Source organism: Mixophyes fleayi, chromosome 3 (assembly GCF_038048845.1).
Source record: "Mixophyes fleayi isolate aMixFle1 chromosome 3, aMixFle1.hap1, whole genome shotgun sequence".
Taxonomy (NCBI): Eukaryota; Metazoa; Chordata; class Amphibia; order Anura; family Limnodynastidae; genus Mixophyes; species Mixophyes fleayi.
In genome coordinates this window covers 89,083,112-89,099,250 of record NC_134404.1, presented here as the reverse complement: position 1 = coordinate 89,099,250, position 16,139 = coordinate 89,083,112, and the positions used below count along the sequence as shown (strand labels likewise).

General features: G+C 39.8%; 1 protein-coding gene across 5 annotated transcripts in view; it reads left to right on the top strand.

Moving 5' to 3' along the window:
- DOCK10 (dedicator of cytokinesis 10) overlaps positions 1–16,139 on the top strand; it is a 256,655-nt gene that overhangs the window by 134,562 nt on the left and 105,954 nt on the right. For all 5 annotated transcript variants that reach the window (XM_075201945.1, XM_075201943.1, XM_075201947.1 and 2 more), the window contains exon 3: positions 12,798–12,887. In XM_075201945.1, the coding sequence (XP_075058046.1) occupies positions 12,798–12,887 (90 nt within the window). The remainder of the gene's footprint in view (positions 1–12,797; positions 12,888–16,139) is intronic.

Sequence of the window (16,139 nt, the reverse complement as noted above, 5' to 3'; positions counted from 1 at the left end):
TGAGAATACAGGTCCCAGTTAGTTGCACTAGTATATGACATCCCAGTAACTGTGCGTTTGGGGATTAAGAAAATCAGAGCACGATTATTACACAGCTTATACTAGCCAGGCTTGTTTCAGGATGTGCTTAAATGTCGCAAGTCCTGTGAAGGATGTCAGAGACTTGGTGGAGCCTCTAGCAAAGCCCCATTAATGTCTATGCCTATCATCAGGGAGCCTTTCACGAGAGCAGCCATGGACATTGTAGGACCCCTTATAAAACCTAGCCATTCTGGGAAACAATTTATTATAACCATGTCAGAATTACTCTGTGGAATTGATGATACCTGCCAGCAGTTGGCGCTACTGAGTACTGAGGCGCGGAGTCTAACACGCCCCTGGTTTTCACCAGGAACCCCCGCAAGGAGGTATGGACTTCGATGCAAGGGACGCGCAGGTCGCGGCCCTCAGTATCAGTCAGCTGGCGAGATAACAATTGAGGTAGCAGTGACAGCCCACCAGGATGCAGGATGGAAGAGTAGTCAACAAGCCGGGTCTCAACGAGACCAGAGGAACGGATATAGCCAAATCAGAAGCAGGAGAATGGTCAGGAAGCCGGGTCAATACCAAATATCAGTCTAAGCCAGAATCAGAAACCGAAGGAGAAGTCAGGAATAAGCCGGGTCAGAATCCAAGTAACAGCAACACAGGAACAAATGCTGGAGCAAGGCTGAAGACTAAATACTCTGGCACTAGACATGTGTCAGTGGCTGCTTTATATACCCTAAGGTGCCTCCTGATAGGGTTAGTGAGATTTTGGCGGTAACACATGCTGGCTGCAGATAGGTGAGCAGAGATAGCGTCCTGCTGCTAGGCAACAGGACGTGGTTGCTTGGAAGGTGGAGGCATCCGTCTCCTGCACCAAGTGTCAGTGCGGAGACGGCGTCTGACAAACCATAGTTGATAGCAACCAGGTATCCTGAAGAATAGGCCTTAACCTCCCACGCGGCAGAACACATAACTCGGACCCTGATGAACATTTTTAGCTGTGTAGGATTCCCAGAGGACGTTGTGTGTAATCAGGGAAAGCAGTTCAATTGCAATCTCATGCAAATCAAAAAATTTAATAAAACTGATGTGTACCACACCATACCATCCGCAGACAAATGGATTGTGCGAGAGATTCATTGGTACCCTGAAGGACTTACTAAAAGGAACTGTCCATTTGGAGGGGGGGTGATTGGGAGAAGGCATGGCAGCAATTACTGTTCAATTATCGCAAAATGCTGCAAGCTTCCATTGGGTTTTCCCCCATTTGAATTGTTATAAGTCGCACCCTGTTATATTCGTATAGTCGCTACCAATAAATATTGTCTGATGCGACTAATGTGGTTGCAACGCACAAAGAGATATAATAGCAAAATATAGCAGAATTACAACAAACTATGATGGAGTACAACAAAATACAAGAAAGTATAATCAAATACATTACGCATGCGCCCCTGGATCCAGGTACAGCTTCAGTCTTGAAGTCTGCAGTCAAAGATACCTGTTACTGGGCCAGGTGCTTGCTTATATACAGTTTGAGTTAACAAAAAAACAGTGATGATGTCACAGTGTACACAAAGATAAACTAAGGTCTTTCTTCATTTGCACAAGGGTCTAGTCAGTCCAGTACAATTCAGATCATAGGTCAGTTTAAATAATTCCTCTCCAGAGGTGAGGGCAAGTCACCCAAACAGCTGTGTAAGTGTCTTGCCTCGGGAACCGCCTAAATCCAGGTTAATCCAACCTATTAACTTTGCATACAGTATTTTAGAGTATTAATTCTATAATAATCATAAATAGTGATCGCAGTGTGCGTTCGCAGAGCCGCGGATACAAGATTTCTTCTGGTGAAATGAGGAATAATATAAGACCAAACATAATATATTTCTTTGGACTTGAACCATAAATACATTTAATGTAAATGTATCATTGTATAAATAACCTTTAAGTCTTACTAATAAACTGATGTGAGTTAGAACTTTATTCAATGTGTACTATTTACAAATGTAAATGTAAGTGTGTGTGTTGTTTGCCTGTGCGATTGCATTATGAGACAAGGTGTGCTAATCGTAACCTCATAGTAAACCAATATTAATCAATTTAGCCGACTTCATCCAATTATTTGACTTCGACAACCCCTAGATGTAAATGTATTAAGCACCTTTTTTTTTGCAAATCGCTGATATATGGCGACTTTGCAGGGCAAATTGACAATGGAAATCTCTTGAAATACAAGTTTTGCCTCTAAAGACATTGCCGTTTTAAATTTGCCCTGCAAAGTCACAGAATGTCGGCGATTTGCAAAAAACACTGCTTAATACATTTAGCCCCTAGACTTAATTCAGGAGAGTTGGGAGGGGGCGTTCCAGGAATTCCAAGAGCTGATACTTGAGCATGTAGCCAAGTACTGAATAAACTAAGGTTTGGTTGCAACGATTCGCTTAGGTGGTTTCCAAAGAACCCACCTGGACGCACCATCCTCACATGTAACCATCAATATCTGCTTACTCTGTATTTTGGTACAAAAACATACACATGGTCTCGTATGTGCAGCATCATTCAATGCAGATTAGTCATGTCATGCAGTAGTTGTTGGTAAGTTACTCTGCACCTCTGCTCCCAAAGTCTAACTTGAACCAGATTGATCAAAGCTAATTGCTGATTGGCTGCTAAGGGTTACTGCATGGGTTATGTGTACTTTATGAATGTCTTAAAAGACTAGGAAAATGAGCCCATTTTCCCAGCCTTATGAGACAATCAGCAAATGACGAAGAGTACATTGTAAACAATGTGGTGTGCTGGCATTCATTGGGGAAATAGCATGAATTCCTCCCATTTATGCTGTTAAGTATTTTAGATGTATTGTAGCATTTACTATTGTTATAAACCATCTTCATCACATTTCACGTTGAATTGTTACAATATAATATAGCAATTACTTATGTAAAAACAAGATTTCAATGAGTATGGGTCACAGGGCACTCTTTCACTTCTGCAATCTAAACAAATGAAAACATGCAGTAAAGTAAAATTGTTCTGTTCAGGTCTATTGCCTCTTAATTGTTAGAGGAACTCAAGTTTATTATTATTGTTATTATTGTTGTTGCTTTTACTATTTTGTATAAAATGTACAGTATATGCTAAAATTAATTTACAAGCTAGTTTTGGTCATGCGAGACAGGGGGGCAAAGTGACTTGTCTGAGGCCCCAATTAGCTACATTAAGATTTGAACTTAAATCTCCAGTGAGTTTTTCAGTTTCATTGTTAAATGGTCAGCACCCTTAGCCACTGAACTATTCATTCTCCCTTCTTTCTGTAATAAGTACCAGTAGACCAAGAACATATATCTACTGCAAGGCAGCAAGAGTGGGAATGTAAATATTTTATACTCTCATTTAATGCATAAGAAGGTCAAAGATATCTCTGTGAATGATTTGGAAGAAATACAGAGAGGGGGGTTATGTACTGAAAAATACAGGACAATATATTTGATGTTAGAGAGATTATGTTCCTATTTGATATAATCAAAACTGCACTGAAAGTTTAATGGGTTTAAACTCATTATTTTTAAGCATCAGTCATTGTTCCATCAATATATAAAATCAATCTGCGCAGTTTTCACTAGGATTCTTGGAGCCAGAACATTCTGACCTCTATTATGATAAATATTATTGAATGATATAAGTCAGCAAATTGTAGAATTTCATTGAGCTTAGTGATGGGACTTTTCTCAATACAGAACACATTGCTTGTACTTTTTTTTAAGAACAAGCATTTAAAGGGTTTGTACACCCATGTGCCCCTCTTTGCTGCCCCCTTCAGATTACCATATTAAATGGAATGTAGTTACGGATCTGGACTTATGGCTATTTGTAGCAAACAAAGCTGCTTCTCCTGTCTGCTCAAAATCTGAGTTCACTATTTACATTCTGAGCAGGAGCTGGGAAGCGAGATAAGATGACATGCACAGGGGGAGAAAGATAAATGTCAACGCAAGGGGATCTGTTTATGGAATTAGGGATTGTATCTTTGGCACCCTCCAGAAACCTGGACCCAGTTGCAGCTGCAACTGCTGAGACTCCAATTACTGCATCAATTGAGTATGCGTTAAAAAGAGTAGGGAAGTTGGGGATTTATTTATCATTCTTTATCCCAGTCCCATAGTGGCAGGAGTCACCTTTTCCTTTTACTGCCATGCTCCACAAACATAATGTGGGCAGCACGGTGGCTTAGCACTTCTGCCTTACAGCACTGGGGTCATGAGTTCAGTTCCCAACCATGGCCTTATCTGTGAAGAGAATGTATGTTCTCCCCATGTTTTCGTGGGTTTCCTCCTGGTGCTCTGCTTTCCTCCCACACTCCAAAAACATACTGTAGGTTAGTTGGCTGGTAACAAATTGACCCTAGTGTGTGTGTGTCTGTCTGTGTGTGTTAGGGAATTTAGACTGTAAGCCCCAATGGGGCAGGGACTGATGTAAGTAAGTTCTCTCTGTACAGCGCTGCGGAATTAGTGGCGCTATCTAAATAAATGATGATGATGCATGGTAGGGAATTTAGACTGAGAAAGAGGAATTTGGTTCCGCATCAGGTTTGGGACCAGCCTCACTGATCACATATGCAGATTAATGTGGCCAGTTTTGAGGGGCTGCTTTATTCAACATGAATCAAATCATCCCATCTTAGTCAAGGGAACTAAGCCGCACAGGCGAAACGTACGTGGGGCTGTACGTCACGCTAGGTGAGGTCAGACCCTGAAGTGGGGGGGGGGGGGGGAATGCTCACAGCGAATCGCCGCTCTTGAGAAGGAGAATTTAACAGGTCTAGCCTATGCGAATAGATGAGATATTACTAAAAGATAATTTGGCCTGTGTTCTCATTGTATATCACATTTCCTTTATACATATATAACATTCCTATGCATTATAGGAACTTGGCAATGCAGTATTTCATGTCCATTATCATGTAAGAAAGAATCCAGTCATAGGGATGATATATTACCTACCAAAGACTAGATTACTACTGTATAATCTATAAGCTGCTAGTTAAATAAGATCAATCCCTCCCCTGGGTCTACATTTGAATTCACTGTTTTTCTATCTTTTCACTATTTTTTAAGATATTTCGCCAATTATCAATCAATTTATTAATGAGTGTTTTTTAAGGCTACTAATTAAAAAAAAAATTTAATTTACATTGTTTGGGATAAGGACTGGAGTGCTTTGCTGTTCAACCTTTGCTCTCCATTTTTTTCTAAGGGAACTTAGACTGTAAGCTCCAATAAGGCAATGTGAATGATTAAAATATTATCTGCACAGCACTGTGTAATATGGAGGTGCTATATAAATAAATAAATAAATAAATAATAACAGCAATAATAATGATGAGACCTGCATATTAAATTAGTAGCCCCTCACCTGCTGCTATATAAAATGAACACTTCCCACATTTCATTAGTAATACTGCAACCACCACATTACATTACTAATCCCTCTACCTAATCTTAATAATCCCTACTACATTACATTAATACCCCCACATTGAATAAATACCCCCCTATGTTACATTAATACACCCTCTCTTTCCACATTACATTAATATCCAATCAAATTTACCTTCTAAGATGTTCTGCAGATCTTTGCATGGGAAAGCTATCAAAGGTTAGACCGGTTACTCTTACCAACGGCGCTTGCTAAGTTACTAAGCACCATTATTGCCAGCAGTGACCACTTGATGCATATGGCAAAGCAATATCTCTGGAGAAAACACCAGAGATAGAGCTTTTAGCCCTTTAATAAATAGATCCATTTGCAGGGAGAAAAGGGCTATGCAACCTCCCCATTATAAGGAATACAGGCAAAATGTGCAGTTCCACCCCTCTATCTGATTTAAATTGATCTCGTCCTGCAAACTGAAATCTAATTTTTGCATGTTATTGTTAAGAAGGCACATTCATACACCTAACCCTGATCTGATCAACTCCTTCTATCTGCCATTGCAAACTATATCACCCCCACAGACACAGCCATCATGGTCCTGTGCAGTTACCCATAAAAATCTTTGTATTTGCACAAAAGTAGGTGCTGATATCACAAAACAGTGTTTGCATTGCAGGATTGCGCTACTGCAAGTAAATGTTTTTCTAAATGACCCATTCTGTTTGATAGTATTTTGTTTAGATTTATTTGAAACTTTGATTACAAAAGTTGTTTACTTGAAGGCATCACAAATCTTCATAACACTAATTGCACAAAATTGAATTTAAGTAGTAAATTATTTCCCTTACTTAATTTATAGGCGCTGATTTAGAGTTAAGCACAAATCTTGCCTGTGTACAGAATTCCATGGTACACTGCTGTGGGTGCAAATGCAAAAACTGTATGCTCAGATACTGTAATCACTGCATGCTCTCATACTGGCCAGCTCTATTTTCACCCTGGAGTTTAGAGCTAGGCTAGGCCATGACCCCTCACAACTCTAAATCAGGGTTTTCTCCTCTGTAGCACCATATGGTTTTTCCAGGTGCAAATTTAGCATCTGGTAGCTGGACCTACTATTAACGGTAAATCAGCCCCATAAACATTTGTTATGACAGTGAGTCTACTGTAAATCAAATATTTTTGTATATTTATTTAGAAAAAAGATTCTCAGAAGGAAAACAAAAACCTTGGGGAATCCCACCACAAAATGCACCTGTATGAAACTTGACTATTTCTCATTCTTTGCTCTGCAAGACAAGTAATTTAAATAATGAGTCATTTTTAGACAAACATACTAGTGTAGAAAGATTTGTTGCATGAATAGTAGATTCATTCATGCACAGGACTCACTTGATATAATCCTAATAAGAAACTGTTATTTATTAACAATACCTTGTGAAGTGTGGATATACAGTCAAGTCCATAAATATTGGGACATTGACACAATTCTCATATTTTGGGCTCTATACACCACCACAATGGATTTGAAATGAAACTAACAAGATGTGCTTTAACTGCAGACTTTCAGCTTTAATTTGAGGGTATTTACATCCAAATCAGGTGAACGGTGTAGGAATTACAACGGTTTCAATATGTGCCTCTCACTTTTTTTTTTTGTGAACTAAGCCCCGCCCCAACCATTAGCCACACCCATTTTACAAAGAACATTCCATAGTCTAAACAAAAGCAAAATTTAGTGACACTGCAATGTATAGTTCATCCCTTTCTCAGATAGTAAAGGTCCTTTGGTATCTCTCTGTGGACTTAGTAAATCAATTGGCCTCCAATATCATCTGTATGATGATGACACACAAATCTCTCTTTCATCGCAACCACTCTCCTGCCTTCCTAATCCAAGTATCTAGCTGTCTCTCAGTTGTAACTATCTGGATGTCACAACACTTCCTCAAATTCAAGCTCCTTCCAATGTTGCTATTCCTCCCAATATCTCTCTCTTGGTTGACGACATAACTCTTGCTCCTGTCACCGAAGCCCACTGCCTTGAAGTCACTCTTGACTCTGCCCTCAGCTTTACCCCTCATATCTATTCCCTCAAATCCTGCCACTTCCTCCTCCGTAACATCACGAAAATCAGTCCCTTCCTCTCTAGGGAAGCAACCAAAATTCTGGTCTATTCAGTCATCATTTCCTGTCTCGACTATTCAACCTCCTTCTCACTGGCCTCCCTGTCTCTCACTTTTCTGACTTTCAGTCCAGACAGAATGCTGCGTGCTCTCTTCTGTTCTGCTACTCCTCTACATAAATCCCTTCATTGGCTCCCTATCCATTTCAGAATTTAGTTCAAGCTCCTTACCCTCACTTACAAAGCCCTCACCAACACTTCTCCACCTTACATCTCTGACCTTGTCTTGAGGTACATACCTACCCGGCCACTCCGCTCTTCCTCTGACCACCTTAATTCAGGTCTCATTACCTCCCATGCTCGCCTCCAAGACTTCTGCCATGCTGCCTCCAGTCTTTCTCCCTACCCCACCTCATTCGACTCTCTCCCAACCTTCAGTCCTTCAAAGGCTCACTCAAAGCTCACATATTCAAGCTCCCCTATCCTACCACCTCCTGATCCATCACTTCCTCTTCCTTCACCTGCCAACTCCATTTTCTCTCAGTTGCTCCTACTGTCCCTCACCACCCCTCCCTCTAGAATGTAAGCTCTCGCTGGCATAGTCCTCTCTACCTATTGTCCCATGTCTATCCCTTGCATGTCCTGTCATGTTCTTTGCTGCACTCTGTGTGAGTCCCCATAGCTTTACTCACACTCATCTGTGCTACTTAAGTGTATTACCTCATCTATTTGTTACTTGCTTCTGCATCCGGTGCTATGGAATTTGTGGTCCCTTATAAATAAATAAATAAATAATAAAAATAATTAACCCACCCCCACAGAGTTCAATTAACATTTTTTTAATTACCCAAATTAATTTTAATTTGCTGGAAGGAGTTGCCTCTCAGCCTCTACCATTCCTACTGTGTCTAATGCTAAATTTAGCCCTGACTAACTGTTATAGACATAAAGAGGCTCATATAGAGTTGGGTATTGCAAGGCAGCAGCATTATCAAAGGTTTCTATGTCTTAGATGTCAATGCCACACATGGATCCAGTTCATACGTCTTGACTGCTTCTTTGCACTTCATCTGATGCAATTCATAAGAGATTTTTCCTTCTGCTAGATTCTAACTATCTTTTGTAATGATGGCCAAGGTGAAACAAGAAGTTCCATTCATTAGTGATCTGACTCTTGGTTTAGTACACCATGCATGCTTTGATGATACAGCCACACTGGTGTTAAAGTCTCGATACTTAAATTGTTTGCATCCTCTTTTAAAGGACATTTGGCTTTCTGTGCACTACCTTGTTCATGACTAATTATTTCTATGCTTCTTCAGCTGATACACCCTAGCTCTAGCCAACTTTAGGTGTCCAGGTTTCTTGCATACAAAACAATCATATGTTTCACAGTGCTTAGGGCGCTGAGCGCCGCTGGGTTTTTGGTTGTTTCGGTGTATTTTGTGCCAGCGCATTGGCAGGGATGGCAGACGGAGGGGAGTGCCTCAAAATTCATGGCACACCCCCGCCCCCCCACCTTGCTTACCACGTTCCGCCGGCCATGGACACAGGCAGAACCAGGAAGGATGAAATCAGAAGTTCCAAGGACTGTAAAACCCTACTGGTGCTGTGTGTGATCACTCACTTGGGGTCCCATGGTGTAGTGTGCTACCTTACTCACTGTTGCCCTTCTCTACTGCTTCGGCTATGACGTGGGTATGGCATCTGGGACCAGAGGGTACACAAATAGAGTGGAGTGATTTTTACTGGTGGTGCAGTGAAGAAAACTTTATTTTCACAGACTTCCTCCACCACATAAACATAACCGTTGCAATAAAATTCCATTCCATTAATGCCAACTCCTCAAGCACACACTAAGCAAATGTAAAATATTTTTTTGCAACATACCCAGTGTTTCTGGGTTTAGTAGTTCCACAGCATACAGTCACAGCTTTTCATATATAAATAAATGGTGATGATGATGACGTGCATACGTGCACACCAACCCCTACACAGACACTCTCATGGTATGGAGGCACTTTCCAATGGGGCTCTCCTCTTGCTGATTGCTGAATTCCAGATATCCAAAGATCTTCCTTCAAAACTAAGCTAATGTCAGCAACTGTTGTTGAAGACTGCTCGTGGCTCAAAATATGGCACACATGTCGTACATGAGCAACTTACATCTGGAACATTGTGACTCTTCCACCATGCACACGCGCCTCTTCTCCCTGGAGCTGCACTTTTCCTAAATGGGATACCTACCCTTAAGTGTGGCCCTTCTTCTGGGGTAACCATAACGGTGGAGATCTCCATGCTGGCTCCCTTGACAGTCTTCACATACAGGGGGCCCTCTGTAAAATATCACTGGTCCTCATGGCAGCCACCACGTCCCCATACTCAACTTTTTGGGGGAGTTCACCTCTGGGGTCTCCTTAATATTTGACTCTAGAACCCCCTAATGGGGTCATAAACTGGTGCCTTTGTGCAATTCACTGCACACCAGGGACCCAGTAGCACACACCTGCCTTCCTGTGTCTGGGCACTCACTTCTTCCTGAACTAGGTTCCCCAGCATATTAGCCCTATCAGCAGCATTAGACATCTTGCTGCTGACCATGCCCCCCTCACTCTTGATTACAAGGCTGTTAGCATCATCTCATCTAATTATCCTGAGGCCAACGACTTATCTGTATCGTGTCCTCTCCAGTGTTCTCAACTGCCGTCAAGGGGGGGGGGGGAGGACAAAAGTGGACTGCTGCTGGCGTGATAGGGCCATGGAACAAGAAATAAATAAGCCATACCGGGACCTGTAGCCAGGAACAGTGCCTCAATGATTGAGCAATACTTGTGAATTCGTGAGACCATAAATATAGCTGTTAAGTGAAATTTTATGGGGAATCTTCAGTTAGCTGCGATGTTCCTTAGAACATTGTGGCTGCGCATTTTTACCAGTAGTATAGTAAAAATATACACAAATTTTTGCTCGCACCTCTATAGAGCGCGAGCAAAAATCATTGAAGATTTCACAAAAAAAAAAATACACGCGAGGTGTATCCGCGGTCGTTCTGGAGTGCGTATTTTTTTCGAATTGAATCTCCCCCTATATAAGTTACTTTTGTTTAATTTGTAAAGCATTGTTGTGTGTATACTGATTTTATATTTCATATACAGTATAACCTTCCATACTCTTAATTATTGCGGACATTATAAATCACAGAAGTGTTCCAAGATATAGGTGACAGATCTCCAAGATGCTTCTAATATCTGTATAAATATATAATAGGGGTGTGTTATTTCTTAGGACCCACATTTTCCTAATGAACACTAAAGCAATGACATCAGATATGTCTGTTTATATTGTGTGTTATATGCATATATATTAAACCATTTAAACCTCGTCCCCACCCAAAAATTACATTATTTATGTCTTTCACTTTGTAGTCTATTTTTCAGTCTGTATTTGATGAAACTTCCTTCCACTTTCTAATGCACCTTGAGATGGCTTCCTATTGTCTTTGAATTGCTTCAAGTACAGGAAACACCTGGGATTGTGTACACATATTTCTTATTACTTCTGGAAACCCTCTCCTGATTTATTTTGAAGGAAGCTATGTCCCAACTATATTTACAAGCTCCAAAACCAAAATGGAGCTATAGTGGGCTGCACACAATCACTAAACTCATTTCCGTTCCACATTTTATATGCTATTTTGTTTATCTCAGAAGAAAACAATCATCATATAGTAGGGTTAGCAACCCGTAAAATGTTTTTTTTATGGATATTTTTAGAAAATAATTTACTGACAATTACTATTTTTATTAACACAATACTTCATATGAAAAATGAAATGATGTGCAATCTAAAGGTCAAGGAGTCTGAGAAATTGGAAATAAGGGTTTTTCAACCCTACTGAAACCCAAACCACTTGCATAGTTTATGTTGTGTGTGATTTAGTGGCAGCAGAAGTGTGACATATTTTAGCAATCCCTGGTGATACTTGACGGACACAAAATGTTTGTTTATTAGTATAAATTTACAGATTGTTGTCAACCAAGGCAAATACTGTTTATTTCTCACAAGTTATTTGGTATATTTTGATGTAACTTGCAAAGGTTTTGGCCTCATTTGGCCACTGTACAGTGTTAGTAATAAAGTCAAATTACCCTATTTGTATACAATATAATAATGTAATGAAGTGTCATATACACAAGAGAGAATAGTGCCTTGTGTGTTATTTATAAATGCAAAAGTTGGATAGTCCATGTAAAATGTAATTGAATAAAAGCACCCCCACATCATCATCATCAGCTATTTATTTTGTTTTAGAACTGACTCAGATAAGTCTCTGCCCCATTGGGGCTTACAGTCTAAATTCCCTCACACACACACACACACACACACACACACACACACACACAGATAGACCGAGAGATATTTGATAGGAGCCAGTTCACCTACTAGTATGTTTGGGAGGAAATTTGAGCACCTAGAGGAAACCCCCGCAAACATGAGACGAACATACAAACTCTGCACAGATATGGCCATGGTCTGGAATCAAACTCGTGACCCCAGCGTTTTGAGGCAGAAGTGCTAACCACTAAGCCACCATACACATGGGTCTACATTTCTGGAAAGGCCACATACACCTAGGCCTGGGGGGCAGGGAAGCAATTTTGTATGTCATTTACTTTTTATTTTATACAGAAGTAGTGGTAACCACTAAGCCACCGTGCTGCCCACATCTGTTGTTTACCCCTTTAGAAATGCAATGGGAATCATCTTCACTGCAGTAGCCGACATAGAAATGATAAATACGTGATCTACATAGACAGTTGTGACTGGATATAACATATCTGCAAAGTTTATGAATTAAGTACAATCATGATCACGTATCTTTGCACCTAAAATGTGTCTGGAAAGTCATGTCATACTTACATGAACTCTCTCTTATTATACTCGGATTACTTTTGCTCACTCATACACGTCCCCATTCCACATCACTAGGCGTAAGGGGATGCAAGTTTATAATGCGCAGAAATTTAGATACCTAGACACATGCATAGAACGTACATGTGTCTCAAAATCCAGATACTCCACTTCCAAATAATGTCATTTATGTGCATCTTATTTAGTGATCATCTAAGAATTTTTAGTACTTTGTCTTGTAAATCATGTTGTCTTAATTACACTGTTAATCTTTTTTATTATTCTTATTCACTAATAGGTAGAGACTATCCCTCTGGAGAACCAAACAGTGTATTCTACTGTACCAGAAGATGCGGATCAGAAAGTTGAGCATTTATTGGTCAAAGAGGTAAATATGCACCACTCACATAATAATCAACTACAATTCACTGTGCTGTTAATACATTATTAAAATAACTTAATAATAACACAGTTTTGCACTCTTGTAAACTTCTCATTGAAGGATTACATTATATATACAGTAATTAGGACAGAACTTTGAGTACTTGAGCTAAATGTATGCTTCTTATCGTCTGTTGTGGAAGCAATCTGCAAGTGGAAAGTGACATGTCATGGCAACAGAAACATGGGGAGAACTGTGCTTTAAAACAATATATTAATTCAATTATTTACAGCTGTATTCAGTAAACTATGATCTGTCATTGAAATCACCAGTAGCTTTGGACTTGTTGTATCAGATTCCAGTAGTAATTAATTTCATATGCAGAACATAACAGATGTGACATCTCTCTTTGCTTACACTTCTTCACTTTTCCCTCATATTATGTTTTGTAAATTACAATGGCTGTTTTCTGGCCAAGATTTTGTCTGTTTATTTAGAAGGTAAAGGGTAATTTACAAAACTGCAGATCAGCTATTATTATCTGGTTTTAACATACTTTAGCTGCAAATATCCCTCAGGAAAACAGTCCAGCAACAGCATTCAGTGGCTCTTTGTGGGAAGATCCTCAGCCAGCAATCACACAACACAACTTACTAGCTTCCAGCAGTCAGTTTTTGGCACTTCCCCTTTTCCCCCAAAAATTTTCTGAAGTATTCTAGTACATTCTGTCGCCAAAATTGCAGTGTCCTAATGTCTCTGCATGCTCTTAATGCAGTCTGGGGCTCTAGCAGGCAGCTTTGGGCTGTTATTTGTAGTTTGTCCACCCCAAAATGGCCAAAGCAATTTGCAATGAACCTACTAGAGGCATTCTGAGAGATGTAGTTTTCTGAATGAATGCATGTGATTCCCAGGGTATTACATAAGTAACCATACAAAGCACTATGTATATATTTTACATCACACAGTAACACTTTGTCAGCTTCATAAATCTGCATCATATATTGAAGCCCAGAATATTTCATTATATGCAAATACACCTATTTGTCCGCCTGTCGCGTACAAAAGGACATGCCCACATACATATATATAGGCCCACATTCTTCTTTTTTAGAACTTGCCGTGTTAAATTCCTGGCACGCAAAACGAAATGTAAAAACTTAAATTGCGTTCTTGTTATAACGCACCTAATTTGGGCATATGCTTGTCAGTATTTAGCTAGAATCAGATTTGAAGAAACATCTCTTGTTGAATAAAGATCTAGGTACGCTCTGCATATACCGCAGTGGCTGTATTGAGACAGACACAATACACTACAGGATACGTACAATACATATGTGTAATATAAAGTCCCAGCGGAAAGCACAGAAAAAAAAGTATTCCATGATTGTCACCTGTTAATATTATAGTTATTAATGAAAAAACATAAAAAAAAGTATTTTTTCCCGCATGCAATACATTTATCATGATGGTATCAATATCTACTGTACATAAAATGCATTTTTACAGTTGCTCTGCTTCCAAATTAATCGGAGCTTATACCTGTAGCTGGTGATATGACAGAAAACAACGCACCTTTAAGATGCCTAAAGCCTGAATCGGGGCACTACTACGTCCTCTCGAACTTAGCGTGCCGTTATTTTACATTGACTACCTGTAATGGCCCATTCCCCTCCCCCTTCCTCCCCTGAAATCATAGGCTATCGTATGTGTCCTTTGAGCTTGAAGATTTATTGGATGTCCTTTGCGTTCTCTGGAGTACAGTCCATATCCGGACATGTACAGAGCGATTTTATGCAAAATACAGCACGCATCAGCATTTACATTCCTTAGTGAATCAGTTTCTAAGTCTACATAGAAATATACATACTGGAGAAAAGGTCACAACAAAATCCTGCCACTGTAAGGTCACACTCTAAATAATTTACATTTACATTTTTTCTTCAATAATGCTAATTTGATCCTTTGATTTCTGTCTTAAACAGAAAAGGTGATGATGTAACGATATTTATTAAATGTACCACCTTTGTATACTTGTGTGTAAAAAAAGTAAGCTTGACCACACAAGCTTCTGGTTAGTGCAAAAGCAAACCTAAGTATAGGGTTACTACCAATTGCCAGCACCTCCAGAGCACCTGTGAAAAGTAAATCCGTAGGAGAAAACATCTATGTGGGCCCAAAACACACAAATTCCTCTGTAAATGCACACTCTCTAAAGACCATTTAAATATCTTGTCCCACAACATGAAATCTACTTTTTGCAAGTGGGTGCAAATCCATGCCTACATTGAGTACAAAACCACCCTGCTCCACTCATTAGAAGATGCAAGCTTTTAAACCCCTGCAGATCATTATCATCATTTAATTATTTATATAGTGCCACTAATTCCACAGCGCTGTATAGAGAACTCACTCACATCAGTCTCTGCCCCATAGGAGCTTACAATCTAAATTCCCTAACAAACATACAGACTAGGGTCAAATTTGATAGCAGCCAATTAACCTACTAGTATGTTTTTGGATTGTGGGGAGGAAACCGGAGCACCCGGATGAAACCGATGCAAACACGGGGAGAACATACAAACTTCACACAGATAAGGCCATGGTCGGGAATTGAACTCATGACCCCAGTGCTGTGAGGCAGAAGTGCTGACCACTGAGCCACCGTTCTGCCCGCAAATGTCATAAGAGTTGCAGGAAAATGTAACTTCTTTAGTTTTATTGTAAACTATGAATGAGTTTAAGACATTTAGGGGCATATTCAATTAGCTTTCCGGTTTGCGGTAACGTGCGTCACCGCGAAACCTGCGCAGTATTGCTGGTAATACGGTACCGCAATAACGCAGATTTTCGTACGCAACCCTATGGGCTGCGAACGAAAATCCACGTTATTGCGGTACCGCGGATTGACTTTGCGGCTCGTTCCGGCGCGATCTCGCGAACCGGAAAGCTAATTGAATATGCCCCTTAGGATTTTAAAGTGCAGTTTCACTTTGTAAGCCTGAAGAATTACACTAATTCAAATTATTAGCAACAAAATATTTGATTTGATGTTAATAGAAATGTACACCTTTCACATTGTATTATTTGTACGTAAGTCAATTTGCTCCAGAGCTTTTTCTTTAAGTGGAAACCATGCAGATTGTGCTTATTTTGCCATCACGAATAAATGTATGCATTCATTTACATTTATTGAATGTATCATTCAATTTGTATACTATGTACTTTTAGATGTAAAAATTTAGTGACACTTGCTTTAGT